Here is a 16,514-nt window from a genome sequence, read left to right on the forward strand (position 1 = left end):
ACTCAAAAGCAAAGAACTCCTTCAAGTTCATTCCCCCTAAATTGCTTTCTCGCTAACTTAGTTTGTGTTCAACTTCTTTGTCAACTATGGTTGTAGGAGATAAGCTAGTATGTAATGTTGATTTTAGTGCCAAGGGTTAAGTATTCAAGTTCTACTTATTTTTGGATGCACAAAAAAGCAAATTACCTTAAAAATGGATTGCACGAGTGTTTTAATATTTAATAATTTTTACTTGATGCATATAAATGCAGGGTGCAGCTTTCCACAGGAGTGCTAACGTGGCCTGCGAAAGGTCAGTCTTGCTGCCAAATAGAAAAGCCAAATTCTGCAAGCAATAGTAGCCTCCAAATTGCTGAAACTCTTTAGGCGAGATTATTGGCTCAGTAATCCCCAGGAACTTCAGCCTGAGGAAACTCAAATAGGGACAAAACCTATAACATCATTTCTGTCAGGAGTTTTCAGAACATACTGAATAGTATTGTGCAATTAAATCTCTATTGTAGTGACTATACTTCGAAAGTACTTCTTTGGCTGTAAAGCACATGGGCATATTCAGGAGGCTGTGAACTTGTAAATTCAAGTTCTTTCTTTTACATCTCTGTTTTGTCACAAATAAAACTTAGTTCCTGCAGTAAATCATCAGCTTAACAGGGAATGCAAAAGAGCAGTTGAAAAGATTTTCCAAACAACATTTGTCAGTTTGAATGGTGGTTGTTGCTAACTGTCCCCTTTTTATTTATAGTTTTTTTGGACTTCATAATGGTCAGTTTTCATTTTATGAATTTCCTACTCGTGTTCCATTACAGTTTCATGAATTTCCTACCCACGTTCCATTACAGCTTCCATGTTCTATTATAGCTCTTTTATAAATTTCCTACCCACATTCCATTACAGTTTCCATGTTCCATTACAGCCTTTTTACAAATTTGCTACCCGTGTTCCATTAGTTTTTTTATAAATTTGCTACCTCTGTTCCATTACAGCTTTATGAATTTCCTATCAGTGTTCCATTACAAGTTTATGAATTTTCTATTCATGTTCAATTAGTGTTATGAATGTCTTATCCATGTTCAACTACCGTGTTATGAATTTCCTACCAGTGTTCCATTACAGTTCTATGAATATAAGCCATCAGAAATCAATGCAACATGCATTCAAGCAAGATACCAAGTTGTAATGGATGGGCTGGGAACAGCTTTTATCCATACATGTTAAAAATCATCTCGTAGCATTGCTCATGGTGTACCAATGGATACACTGAAGGCTGACACCTTAGAAATATTAATGTTTTGTAATCTGTGGTAGATCTAAAAAAATTCAAACATCTAACTGGAAACCGTTCAAATGTCAGAGGAAAAGTGTTGGGCAATGTAAATATTTCAAGATCACTTGTAGCACAATAAGAAAACTATAACATAACAATTGATAGTAAGCAATGGAACTTTATCTCAGAATTGAAGGTATTGCAGCAATTATGGATGGACAATAAATGCTGATTGAGCAAGCAACACCCACATCGCATGAAAGAATTTTTAAAAATGGGAGCACAATTCTCAGATATTGTGTCCAGTGGTGATAAGGATAGCAGAGGAGAGGGACAAGGACAGTAAGGGAATTGAGACCCTGTCCTCAGCATAGCATCTACCACTAAAAACAGAGGAACGTCTTGGATTTGTTGAAGAACCAGTGCTGCAAGAGACCACACCTTGACAGGCAGAGGATTACAGAGGTTTTTGCCCTTGTTTTGGGAGATCTCACACTTCGCACTGCTGCTTGGCAATCTCTGCCAGTAGCCATCAATGCCACTTAGCCTTTAACATCTTCTCTGGCATCTTCAAGGACCAGCAGCTGACCTTTGGCGGTGTCTTGCAAATGGCAGTACATCCTATTTCAGACAGATAGGGCCTCACAGGTACAAAAGGTAGTGGGATTTACCTCCATCATGGATTCCTGCAGATGAAGGGTGTCATTGATTGCACACAGTAGCTATCAAGGCACTGAGCCACCAGCCAGTCAAATTCATGAATAGGAAGGGCTTCTACTCCTTCAAAGGTTCAGCTGATCGGTGAGCACAAGAGGTTCCCGCATGTGCGCTTGCTTTCCTGGCAACTGCCATGATTGCTTCATCCTCCAGCAGTCCAGTATTTCACAACTCTGTTTCCCCCCTCAAACGTTATGGATGGATTTTAGGGAAAGAGGACTATCCCTTGAAAAGATGAACACAGAAACTAGGAGCAGGAGATTTTTAAATTCTTTCATGGGGTATGGGCATCGCTGGCTAGGCCAGCATTCATTGATCATCTTTAAATGCCCTTGAGAAAGTGGCTGTGAGCTGCATTCTTGAACTGCTGCAGTCCATGTGGTATAGGCACACCACTGGTGCTGTTAGGGAGGTTGTTCCAGGATTTTGATTCAGCGACAGTGAATTAATTGTGACCAATCGTGCCAATAAATATCCTCCTATACATAAAGGCACTAGCCTTCCATGTTTAATACATTAGTGAGCAAATACCACATCTTCATGGTTTTACATATGTCCATAATCTCGAAGTTGCTGAGCTAATTACTACATAGTAACAGTGAGCACTGTTAATCTTCATGCAAAGCCTAGGCGAATATATTATCATTCTAGTACAGTACATATTCCCATGTTTTTTCCTTGAGCAATGACAATTTTCTTTCCATGCCTAGCGTCCAACTGACTGAAATTTGACCTTTAGATATCCAGTTATATTACAAGAATGTGACATTTCCTGACAAATCGCCACCTCAAACTGAGCTCTCTTGAACCTGGTTAACTCCTCTACAGTTCCTTGAACCTCTGGACAAACTTGTTCAAAGCAATCAAAAGAAAGTAAAAACATTAATACTTCAGTTGAGCCCATATATACTGCCTTATGTGTCCATTCTGTAAATTAATTGTTAAAAATAAGACATAATTTTCCTTAATTTCCCTGATAATTTCCCTTCAGAATCCAAAAGTTAGGATAACACAAGGGATAAGGCTATTGGTATGATAATTGACATTCAATATCATTATCATGTTTTTCTACATTATCATTGCACTATGTCATGCAATTCTTCCAAAATATTTTGCAGAATGTTTAAGAGATTGACATGGTTAAAGTACTTCCCAGTTCCGAATGCCAAGGTTACACCTTGGGTATAAATAGATCTTCATGAAGGTTATGTCAGATTAAATTTGCTCCCCTACTTCATCCACTTAAAATATTTTAAATGATTCTGCTTTTCACACAAAGCAACAAGTTTGTGCACTAACCATCTCTTGAGTTTTAATTCATCAAATGCAGCCCATAGCACAAAGTGCAGAGATTGCTGAAATCCTTGATCTACAAAATAATTAGTTTATTAAATGTATGATTATTCCATTTTAAAAAATTGGAAATTATTGTGGTTCTGTAACAAGTGCCAGATGAGACAGTGAAGAAGGTTCAAATCCAAAATGGAAGGTCTGGCACATGCACTGACACTTACATCGGATATAGTTAATCAGGTTCAGCTGTGATGTCCCTTCCAATCCTCAAGATCAAATAGACTTTTCAATACTCTGGAAACTAGGTCGACCAGAGTTCATGTGGAAAATCCTGAAATGGCAATGAGACTAGAAGATCCATCATCATTGCTAAAGTTTCGACCCGCCTCTGGCCTCAATTAAAGTTGTAAAAGGGTGGGTTGGAGTGGGGTTTGCATTGGAAAGTAGGTCAGACTTTACCTTCCCTATATGATCCAAATCAGCCTGTTTTTTAAGCTATAGTTCAGCCCAATAGCCTGGACTTCCTAGGCCTAGCATCAAACCTTTCCTTAACTTTGCTTCGTTGTGGTACCAGTACTGGAAAATCCAGTACTTTGTCAGATTACCCATTCCTTTTTTAAAATGGAATTCTTTAACTCCATCACTACTGCAGCCATTCTAAACAGAGGATTACATACATTGGATAAAGGGAGCTATAAGCACAGAAACAGACTTTAAGCTCAAGCAGGCCATGTGAACTTCAATCGTGCCTCTGCTGCCTTTTCTCATCTAAATCTATCAGAGTAACAAGATGTATCGCAGCAGCGCATCAAGCCTCCTTCAACTCTCAATTTCTACCACTTAGAAGAAGAGCAGCAGGTGCAAGTTCCAACCACACACTGTCTTAATCAGAACCATATCACTGTTCTTTTATGGTCACTGGGTTTTAAATCTCCACCGCCCCCCCCGCTTCCTAAGTGCACTGAGGATGTATCCAACCCAACATGTCTGCCATGGCTCAAGAAGGTGGCTCACCATTACCTTCGTAACGGAAGTTAAAAATGGGGAAACTGATGCAGATTTAGCCAGCTACCCCATGAATGAAAAAAAACCTTTATCCCCTTCCCCTTCATGCTTCTCTAAAATCCATCCATACTATTTGCTTCAAGTGCTCCTGTGGTGGTGAATTCCACATTCCCACAACTCCTTGAATAAAGCAATTTCTTCTGAATTTCCTATTAGGCTTCAAAATGATCATATATTGATGGTCTCTAATTATGCTCTTCCCTACAAGGAGAAACATCCTCTGTGTATCAAGTCTATCAAAATCTTTCATAATTTTAAAGACTGTTTACTAGGCCACCTTTGGCCTTTTGCTTAAGGGAAAAAGAGATCCAGTTTGTCCATCCTTGCCTGATATGTATACCCATACATTTGTGAATCTTCTTTGCACCCTCACCAGTGCCTCTATATTTATTTCTAATGTGGTGACCAGAATTCGAAGCAGTGGTTAAGATTTAATAAAAAATTAGCATAACTTACTTGCTTTTCAATTTTATCCTTTGGAGAAATAAACCCAAGTGATTGGTTTGCTTTTTGTATAACCTTGCTACCCTGTGGCACAACTTTCAGTGATTGCTGTATTTTCATTCCAAGGTCTATTTTCCTCAATTTCATCAAGACTTGTGTACCTAACAAATAATAAATGTCCTCCCTATTCTTCTTACCACATAATTGCATTGAACTTCATTTACCATTAATTTATTGATTCTGAAAGATTATTAATGCCCTCCTGTAATTTGTTGTAGTCTTTCTTGGAATTGATCGCTACCCATAGTTTAGTGTCATCTGCAAATTTAGAAATTATGGCTTTGATTTCAAAGTTCAAATTGTTGATGTAAATAGTGAACAGAAGCGGCACCAGCTATGATCCTTGTGGAACACCTCTTCCCATCTTTCCTCACTCTGAATAACTACCCCTGTACTTCCACTCTGTTTTCTGTCTTGAAGCAAGTTAGCAATCCACTCTGCAACTTGTCCTCTGACTCCTCATTCTCTGATGTTGTTCATTAGTCTATAATGGGGGACCTTATTGAAGCCCTTTTGAAAGTCCTGATAAATTACATCTACTGCATTACCACTTTCCATTCAATCCATTGCCTCTGTAAATAAAATTAATAAGGTTGATTGAGAAAAATTTTCCCTTTTGAAATATATGCTGACTAGTCATTACGAATGCTTTTGTTTCTATAATGTTCTTTTATTCTTCCCTTTCGTAAGGATCCCATTATTATCAATTACTTAAATCACCTGGCTCTTGGACTTCTCTTCACATAATAAAAAAGGAAAGGACTAGAAAAAGCAACAATCAAAATATTTTTGCAATGTTTTCTTTTCATAATGAACTATGGCTCTATAGGTGCTGACTGCCTTCCCAAATTCTACCGTGTTAACAGACTGACAAGCAAATCCATCCTACATCCTCGAATCACAAGTTGCTAATAGGCTGCTACAGGTCAGCTGACAATATTGCCAAAGCATAGTTCATTTACTTACGTTAAAAAAATGTGCATTATCCTGACAAACATCAAATGGAGGCTGTCGAATTCATGACATCCCACATTAATATTTTTTAAAATCCACTTTTCTTATAAAATGTAGAAAAAATAAATTGAAATTAAATCTCAGGTGGCTGCAGTGGAATCGTACTGAAAATAAAGATATTCCTGATGGGCTATTCCAGTGGTATGTAGAGATTATCGAGAGGGAAACAGACTTCTAAACGGGAAGGTGAAATAACAATACTGTCCTTTATTCCCATATTAACTTAAATTTAGCCTTTGTTGAAGGTTGGCCTTGTCTGAATGCATGCCATGGCACTTTTGGTTAAGTCTAAACATCTGTTCAGTTGCACAGCAAGGAAATAATACCTTTGAAAAGATTGCAGCACCGGGGCAATATGTATCACATTTCTATTTTTATGCCAAAATTCAAAAATCACAAACTATTAAATTTTCAAAATTAAGAAGCAAAACAAAAATGAAACACTTACCCATGTTGTGGATCAAGTGCAATAGCTCTTGGCTGATCAAGATCCTGCCAGAAAAGGACCTTTCGAGTAATTCCATCAAGATTGGCAACCTCTATCCGATTAGTTTCAGAGTCTGTCCAATAAAGCTTCTTGCCTAACCAGTCACAAGCCAATCCATCCGGTGAAACAAGACCAGAAATGATCACTTTCTGTACATTCCCCGTTTGGTTCACATTTGTTTGTTTAATAGCTTCTTCACTCACATCAGTCCAATAAATTGCGCCTTCAGAGTACAAAAAGTCAACTGCAGCTGCATCCTCCAGACCGCTGACCACGACAGTAGATTCAGGTCTCACTGTTTCTGCATCTACCAATCTGACATCCCGCCTATTTGCAAAAAGCAGCAGCGGTGATGCTATAGAAAAACAAGAAAAGTACAGTTAGTTACCAGCCTTTCATATTTTTACTTTTACCACCATATCTTGGCAGTTTTTCCCCCTCTATTCTTTTAAGGCCAAGCATAAAATAGCAATCATTTTCTGCCCAGAAGCAAGGAAAAAACCAGTGTACAGTAAGTCAGTCTCTATCTTTTTTCTTAGCTACAGTTGCAACTTGTCTGAATTCAGTACTCACTCACCACCTACCCCACCTCCAATACAATCTTCAAGTGACATCAGAACATGCTCACATCCTACAACATAAGGAATTGCTACACCTTGACATGTCCCAAATCAACTACAAGACATCAGAAGATAGGAAGTTGGAGCAGAAATAGACCATACAGCCTTTGAACCTGCTCCACCATTCAATATAATCATGGTGAATCTTTCTGATCTTTTGCCTCAACTTCACTTTTCTGTCAGCTCACCATGTCCCTTGTTTCCGAGAGACCAAAAAATCCCAGGTTTAAATATATTCAAAGCATCCACAGCCAGCTGAGGTAGAGACTTCCATAGATTTGCAACCCGTTGAGTGAAGAAATTTCTTCTCAACACCATCCTAAAGGTGCCAAGTATGAGACTACGCCCTGGTGCTTCGGATTCCCAGGCAGAGGAAACAACCTCAGCGTCAATCCTATCAAACTTCATTCAGGATCTTGTACCTTTCAATGAGATCACCATTCAGTCTCCTAAATTCCAGAGTGTACAAACCTAATTACTTTGCCTCTGATTCCAGGAACCAACCTAGTAAACAAGGCTACACATTGTGTATCTTCATGTCTTTATTTCAAACCCTGCTCATTACCACATTTCAGCAATACTTGAGCAAAACTTTGGACATGCATAAGAATTTGGTAATGAAGCCAAACCCAATGATTTCTAAAAGCCCAGCAATTAGTTTACTGGTATAGTACTCATCATTCATCTCCACATCACAGCTCAAATCAGCATTTCCTAATACATAAAATACTAGTTCAGTTAAATTATTGCCCAAATAAAGTGTTATCATATATAATACCCATGTATTTCCACATTTAACTTCTTGGATTATTTATTGTGTCGTCCGGTAGTTGTCAAGTTTTCCTTATAGGCTTATCTCAAAATGTAATTAAGAGTTTATCATAGGCCTTTTCTATCATCTACAACCATCCGCTGGTGCTAAAGGTTCCTTCAACAGATCTCAATGGGTGAGGGAATGTAGAAAATAAACATTCACACTAGCTTGATTAGTAATTTGGTGCACAGTCATCTAAAGTTTGGCATGCATTTGGCAAGAGAATTCTTACTCATCTTGTACAAAAGGTGGTGCCCACAAAAGAAAACTTATATTTATAAACTTTGGCCTCTACTGGCTACTCTCTGATGCTGGTATTTTTCAACTGTTGAGATGCCCTAACATGGGCCCCTCGAATCCAGAAGTTAAAATATAATTGCGGTTTTGAAGAACAAGATATAAATAGCCAATAGGTTCACACTTGCCTTGATAGGTCTGTCCCCCTGTGCCTGTTTGCAGCTGAGTTATTAAGTTAAGATGGTGGGTGGTGATGAAGAGAGGGTGTTAATACATGAAGGTTCCCGTCCAACACCCCTATTATTTTAACTTCCACTGAAACCTTTTTTGATGGGCAGGAAAGGGAGCACTAAAATCTATCTCAAATACTCTAACTCAGAGTTCAAGATGTAGCTGCAGCTATGCAAGTGGGTGGACGTGGTGGACAGCAAGCCATTCACCATTCAGGTTGTGTGAACAGGGTTAAAATCGGGCCTTTTAATTCTGAGATTTATACAGGATAAACTTGCTTTAACAGCGGTGTAATAAAGGCTCACTAGATTGATTCCTGGAATGACAGGGTTGTCCTACGAGGACAGATAGAGTGGAATAGATGTATACTCTCTGGAGTTTAGAAGAATGAGAAGCAATGTCAGTGAAACATAAAAGATTTTGAAAGGGCTTTGCAAGGCAGATGCTGAGACCCTGGCTGGAGAGTTTAGAACTAGGCTCATAGTCTGAGGATAAGGGGGTTAGCCATTTAGGACTAAGATGTGGAGAAATTTCTTTGCTCAAAGTGTTACGAATATAAATTTCTGTACCCTAGCGAATCATGGATGCTTAGTCACAGTATATTCAAGCTGAGATCAATAGATTTTAAACTTTAAGGAAACTATGGGATGTGGGGATCTGAAGGGAAAGTAGGACAGAAATTGAAGGTCAGTAATGATCTTGCCAAATGGCAGAACAGGCTCTTGGGATCTACTCCTGCTCATTTTCTTATGCTGTCATGAGCTAGATAGAGCAGGAAGGATCATGATTTGATCCCTGATCTGAAGTGGAACACTGTCACTCTAACAAGTAGCTCCCCTCTGCTGGGGAAGGGCAAAACTGGTCTGGGCTCAGACATGGATTACATTTCAATGTTGGTAATACGCATGAATGGTCTAGGGAACAACAGGATTGGGCACAATCGAGTAGCTCGCCAATACTTGCAATCAAGACCCATGTGAACAATGGTCTTTTAGATGAAGCACGAGAGAGCAGCCTCATTGTGTGGTGTCTGAAGTTCCAGGAAAAAGAGGGGAAGAAAACAAATTGTAGCATCCTGTCCATCTGAAGAGAAATAGGAGCTAAATGATCAGTCTGCGTATTTTTGAAATAACTTTCTTATTTCACATGGGTGGACCCGTACTTCAGTTTCAGGAATTCTGGGCCATTTCACTCCACTGTAATCAACAATGTGGGCAATAGATGCTTTACATAATTTTCCAGACAATGTGTGGTAAACACTGACCAGAAAATTCTGGTACAACAGCCCAGGTAATGGCTGGTCATATGTTCTAGCAAAGTTCTTGCAAATAGCAGCGTTAAAGAAATTTTCGACTCAGCTATATCCAGAATTCTAATTGCACATTACTTGTCTACAACCATATTACAAGCCACAGAATGAACTTTTATCAGGAAATCATCATAGAATCCCTACAGTACAGAAGGAGGTCATTTGGCCCATCGAGCCTGCACTGACAACAATCCCACCCTATCCCCGCAACCCCACATATTTATCCTGCTAATCCATCCAAAACTAGGGTCAATTTAGCATGGTCAATCAATCTAACCTGCACATCTTTGGACTGTGGGAAGAAACCGGAGCACCAAGAGGAAACCCACACAGACATGGGAAGAATGCACAAACTCCACACAGGCAGTCACCCAAGCCGGGAATTAAACCTGGATTCCTGGCGCTGCGAGGCAGCAGTGCTAACCACTGTGATACTGTGTTAGAAGCCTACCTTTGAACAGAGATCTGCGAACATATAGGGATTAAAAACAAATCTGTGTTAGGATGGCAATTTTTAATTGGCTACATCAGGTCTTAGTAGCTCTTCAATCATCTGCATTGAACTGAAAAAAGAAAATTGGCAGAAAGATGGGGAATATCGTAGTTAAAAAAGAAACATTTCCTCGGAGCAAAGTTAGTACTGTAAAACTGAATGGGGTAGATGGGGATGGGGAAGAGTGAAAGAAAAAACAGAGACTGGGTTCAGGTAAGGAGAAAACACGTATTCAAAGAGAACATTAATACAGGATAAGTACTCACAAGTAGGCTACAACTTTAAAGTTATTCTTCACTTCAAGAGTTCCTCCTTACAGCATGGGAGTTTTTTTTTAGAAAGACAGCTTCAACAAAGGTGTCTGTCTCCCAATGAGACTGGACATGGAAAGTTCTTAGTCTTACTGTTTTATTGTTCATACATGCCAGATTAGGAGCTCTTACAATCGGCTAACATTTCAGATTTTATGAAATTTGCCTTAAAATAGGTATGTTCTATTGTATATTTAAGAGTGGCAACCTAGTCCAGTTTAATTTACAAAGCTGAAAATTAGTTTATCATATAAAATAAGCATTTTTAATCAGAGTTTAGTGCACCCTGTGTGAGTAACCCGATTTTAAATAACTGGAAGTGACTTCAACAATCTATACAGAATCATTTAAAGTTTAATTGTTTTACAATAGTCAGCTTGAAAAAGTAAATATTTTCAATATCTAATAGATTTTGAAAAGGTGCCTAATAATGACAGTGCCAAAAAAGGTAATTTTATGAGGCTTTTCAAAGGTTTGCAAACTGGGTAATTAGCTGAAAATTGCCATGGTAATTAATTTGATTTGGCGGTGTGGCAGGTTTTGTGGGCTGGGCCAGCTTCCAACGAGATAGTTTTTAAACCAGCCCAAGAGATCACAAAAACTTGATTTATGGTGGATGTAATCTGCATTTTAGTTTTTTGATTTTTGATGCTGGTTTGGTCATTTTTGGGAAGATTGCGTGGGGGAAAAATAAACTTCAACCTCGCAGTAACCCCAGTGCCGGATCAGAAATTTGTACATGTAACACTGAAAAGGAATGATAAGCACTAGCAGAGTGAGGGACTAGAAGGGTATGTTTCCCTTTGAAATTCAGCTAATTTCTTCAAAAATGTCAAAACCAAATGTCAACAGTCTCAACATCTGAGTAAACAAAGAGATAATGATTTGTAACAGTTCCTTTCCTACAGATCAAACAGGCTGTAGCAAAGATATGATAATTGGACAAACATAAATTAGAAACAGGAGTAGGCCATTCAGCCCCTCGAACCTACTCTGCCATTCAATAAGGCCATATCTGATCTAATTTTAACCTCAACTTCACATTCCTGCCCATGCCCAATAGATAACTTTTCACCCCATTGCTTATCAAGAATCTATCCAACTCTTAAGATATTCAACGATTCTGCCTTTACCAGCTTTTGAAGAAGAAAATTCCAAAGTCTCACAACACTCTGAGAAATTACATTTATCTATCCGAAACCAGTAACAGATTCCATCATGTGGATTCAAGGGCTGAGTGAAAACCTGTCAAATTTGTGGCAGTTTCCAAACTATTAGAGCTCTTTTAATTTGAATAGATAGCTATTTATGAAGGAATATATTACTTGATGAAACAATTCACCATAATAGGAAACGTTCATGCAAAGGACAGAAGTTCTCTTTGCAAAAAAAAAAGCAGCCATTAATGACTGAAGAGGTGGGGGATAACACTAAACTAAAAGAAAGAGCATACAAAAATGCCAATAAGAAGTGGCATAGATCCGGGTAAAAGGGAAAGAGACAAGGAACGGCAAAGGTTAACAAAGCAAATGGTGAGAGCTATAAAAAGGGACAATGAAAAGAAATTTAGAATGAATTTCAATAGCAACACAAAAACCCTTTATAACTGTACTGGGGGAAAAGGATATTTAAAATCAATGTGGGCCTCTTTAAAAACTGGAACTGTTATATTATAAATTAAAATCAGGAAATGGACTTTTGGAATAAGGATTGTGTATCAGCATTTATAATACGAGAAGAGGACAGCGTGCCAGATACCGTAAGGGAACTAATTTTAAATCAAAGGTGCAAACTCACTATAGTTAATGTAAAAAAAATTAACAGCAATGTAGAAAATAATGGCACTAAAGACAGACAAATCCCCAAGGCCAGATGGTTTCCAATCCATGGTTTTAAAGCAAATAGGATGTTGTAAAGTTTTTTTAATTTCGGACCCATTCCTTCAGTTGGAAAATTGCATGCTATAAGAAAAAAGTGAGAGAGGAAAAACCAGAGAATTATATTCCAATTAGACTAGCAATTTCCTGACAGCAGACATTAAAGTCTAAGGATAGAGTGGCTGAGCATCTTGAAATCTTTCAGTTGATTAGCGAGCAGCAGCATGGATTTATTTGTAAGGTTGTGCTGAAGGAACCCAATTTGAAATAGTGCACAGGGGAAAAGCAAAACACTGCTGATGTTGGAATCTCAAATCAAAAGAGAAAATTCTAGAGCATCTCAGTGGGTCTGGCAGCATCTCTAAGGAGAGAAAAGAGCTGATGTTTCGAATCCAGATGACCTTTTGTCAAAACTTTGAATGAGCAAAATTGTGGCAAATAGATTTCAATATTGGTAAATTTGAAGTTATCTACTTTGGTCTAAAAAGACATCAGGCTATTTTTAAATGGTGAAAAGCAAAAGCGAAGATGGTCAGAGACTTTGGTGTCTATGAACACAGATCATTAAAATTTCATTGACAAAAACAAACATAGATCAAAAAGACTAAAGGAATGTTTGTCTTTATATCTAGAGGATTAGAGTATGAAATATTAGAAGTCATGCTACAGCTATACAAAACCCTACTTAGAACACAGCTGGAGCATTGTGAGCAGTTCTGGGCAATGCACTACTTTGGGAAGGTTATATTGGGATTGGATGGATTACAGTGTAGGTTTTATTCGATCAGGGGATGTGGTGTCACTGGGCCAGCATTTATTGCCCATCCCTAATTGCTTTTGAACTGAGTGGTTCATTAGAGCATATCAGAGGGCAGTTGAGAGTCAACCACACTGCTGTGGGTCTGGAGTCACATGTAGACTAGATCATGTAAGGGTGCAGGGTTCCTTCCCTAAAGGACATTAGCAAACCAGATGACTTTTTATGACAAATGACATTGGTTTCACAGTCATCAATAGACTTCTAATTCCAGATTTTTACTGAATATAAATTTCACTATCTGCCATGGTGGGATTCAAACCCAGGTCCCCAGTGCATTACCTTGGGTTTTCTGCATTAGTAGTCCAGTGACAATATCACTACACTACATCTTTCCTAAAGTTGGAAACATTTAAGATACAGAATTAAAAGGGATTAGAGTGGCCTGGGCTTTTCAGCTTTGAATGGAGATGAAGACTCAGTACTGAAAAGCAAATTCATATCACCATTTAAGATTAAATCAAGGCAAAGCACAGGTGCTATGAACTAATCAAAAAGGTAAATGCCAAGTTGATGTCAGGATGTTTATTTGGCCAGTACAGTGATTTATAGATCGGAAGCAAAATCTGAAATCCATTAAGAAATAATTTGGCAGATGGACGATAATGTGGGAAAATGTGTACTTGTCCACTTTGACAGGAAAATTAGAGAAGCAGTAGGGCGGCATGGTGGCACAGTGGTTAGAACTGCTGCTTCACAGCGCCAGGGGCCCAGGTTCAATCCTGGCCTCAGGTGACTGTATGGAGTTTGTACGTTCTCCACAGATCTGTGTGGGTTTCCTCCAGGTGCTCCGATTTCCTTTCACAGTACAAAGACGTGTGGGTTAGGTTGATTGGCCATGCTAAATTTGCCCCTTCATGTCAGGGGGATTAGCAGGGTAAATACGTGGGGTTACAGGGATAGGGCCTGGGTGGGATTGTTGTTGGTGCAGACTCGATTGGCCGAATTGCCTCTTTCTGCACTGTAGGGATTCTATGATTTTTAGATGAACAAGCTAAAATAAGCTGTATGTAAACTGTGATAAGAAGAGAGTTTTGTAACAAAGTGGGCACATTTGATTTAATCCATGGGGAAATAGAGGAGTTTGGATGTAAATGCTGATTTTATACTCCACCATTTTACTTTCCATTAAAATCATAATGGACAAGATGTTAAGCGGGAGGTCTACCTGTTTCCAAGGATTTCTCATCTGCCAAGTTAGCTTAAAAGAGACAGAAAGGTCTCAGCAGCCACTTTAAAATTTAGGATTTTTTTTTAAATACCTGACATAATTAAAAGTTATGCCCAACAGGACGAGAATTAGGTTTCTGGCATAGCAGTAACAAAAAACTTATTCGAGCTGCTTATGCGCCCAAAAGTAGCAGCAAAGCTGAAAATAAAACTAAATAGAAAATAAATTCATGAATTTTGATCAAAAGCAGTTAATATTTACAAAGTCTCAGAATCCCTGCCAATCACTATTCTGACATAAAATGGGTATTACATTCTGAAGTATAAAATTCACCTGTGAACAAGTAGGTTACAAGGGTCTTCTACTGGAAGGAAGCAAACTCCATGACCAAGATTTGTAATCTTTGTTTATAGAATACACATTTTAGTAACCGGATGACTGGTTAATAATGATTAATCTGGAAGTGATGTGCTTTTTAAAAATTTTTTTACAGCTGAAACTGTTTGCTGAAGATTGCAGAGTAATTCACTGAATGATCAAATGTCACAGGTCACTTTATTATGCATTATTTGAAATCTTGCTGTCCAAGCACCTTCTGAACCAAAGAAAGACTAAGACGTAGTCTACCAAGAATGGCAAGAAATGTTGTGTCTGTTTGATGCTAATAATGTTTGAGTTGTACAAGTTATTTAATTCTGTAACTGGATATTTTGTTATTTATACAATTTAATCAATTCTTCAGGTATAATCTATAACATAGCAAATTACCATATAATGTTATGAGGCCTAGAGCACATGACCAGTAGATTTATTTTTGGTCAATGCTGAATAAGTACTCATTACTATCTAAAATAGAATTTCCACGGTGTGTTCATGAATCTAAAGGTTGGGAAATAATGCCATCAGTCAAAATACAGATCGAGTAGAACTATCATAAAGCAACTTTTGGAAGAAAAGTTTCAGAGATTCATGCAATGAAGCATTTTGCACACAGTAAACTCCTGATGGAAGCCAAGAAAGCTTTACAATCGAGGCTGTTACAGATAGAAGGTTGGTTTCTCTACAAAGCAGAAAGAAATCCCACAACACCAGCTTAAACTCCAAACAGGTTTATTCGTAGCAAAAGCTGCAAGTTTTTGGGACAGGCTATCCCTTCGTCAGGTGGCTGGGAGTGGTGGTGTAGTGATACTGTCACTGGACGACTAATGCAGAAAACCCAAGGTAATGCACTGGGGATCTGAGTTTGAATCCCACCACGGCAGATAGTAAAATTTATATTCAATAAAAATCTGGAATTAAAAGTCCACTGAAGACTGTGAAACTAATATCACTTGTCATAAAAAGTCATCTGGTTTGCTAATGTCCTTTAGGGAAAGGAACCTGCACCCTTACATGATCTAGTCTACATGTGGCTCCAGACCCCCAGCAATGTGGTTGACTCTCAACTGCCCTCTGAAATGCTTTAATGAACCACTCAGTTCAAAAGCAATTAGGGATGGGCAATAAATGCTGGCCCAGTGACACCACATCCCCTGATCGAATAAAACCTACACTGTAATCCATCCAAGCCCAATACAACCTTCCCAAAGTAGTACACGGTCCAGAACTGCTCACAATACTCCAGCTGTGATTTAAGGAGAGAACTCCCAGCCACCTGGCGAAGGGACAGCCTGTCCCAAAAGCTTGCGGCTTTTGCTACAAATAAACCTGTTTGGACTTTAAGCTGGTGTTGTGGGATTTCTTTCTGTTTTACCCCAGTCCAACGCCGGCATCTCCACTCCATGACTTCTCTGCAAAGTGCAGCGGTGTAGGGACATCCTGGCGTATTTTTAAAAAAGAACCTTCTTGTTGATTTGCCATAATTTTACTGCCTCAGCGGCCTGAGACTTGTAAGATCCTGCCTGAAGCCAATGGAGAATGCCGTTTTGCGAGCCATGCCCACCCCAATTTTGGAGGGGGGGTGGCAGTAAAATTCCAGCCATTATCTTTTTCTTAACCACAGTGAGAAATTTTAACACTGTAGACCATCAACAGTCAGAGAAATTGCAATACTGAATACACTGCAGTGCAAAAACCCCTGAATTTTAAAGTGAGATTCATAAAAAGAGCCTTATTAACTAGCTTGGTGGGAAAATAAAGTGACTTTCTTCTCCTATCCCTTTTCAAGTTCGGGCCTAAGTAACATAAACAAGCTAACTTTTTAGTTCAGCATTTGCCAGATAATATCAAGTTTGAGAATTAAACGCTAGAATGTTTTTGTTATGTGGTCTCTTGTTTAGTGGGAACTAAA

General features: G+C 38.6%; 1 protein-coding gene across 2 annotated transcripts in view; it reads right to left on the reverse strand.

Moving 5' to 3' along the window:
- The window catches only part of LOC145343831 (low-density lipoprotein receptor-related protein 5-like), a 190,931-nt gene that overhangs the window by 147,799 nt on the left and 26,618 nt on the right, over window positions 1-16,514 (reverse strand). For both annotated transcript variants that reach the window (XM_080190227.1, XM_080190226.1), the window contains exon 2: window positions 6,306-6,699. In XM_080190227.1, the coding sequence (XP_080046353.1) occupies window positions 6,306-6,699 (394 nt within the window). The remainder of the gene's footprint in view (window positions 1-6,305; window positions 6,700-16,514) is intronic.

Source organism: Carcharhinus amblyrhynchos, chromosome 6 (assembly GCF_965287045.1).
Source record: "Carcharhinus amblyrhynchos chromosome 6, sCarAmb.v2.hapA, whole genome shotgun sequence".
Taxonomy (NCBI): domain Eukaryota; kingdom Metazoa; phylum Chordata; class Chondrichthyes; order Carcharhiniformes; family Carcharhinidae; genus Carcharhinus; species Carcharhinus amblyrhynchos.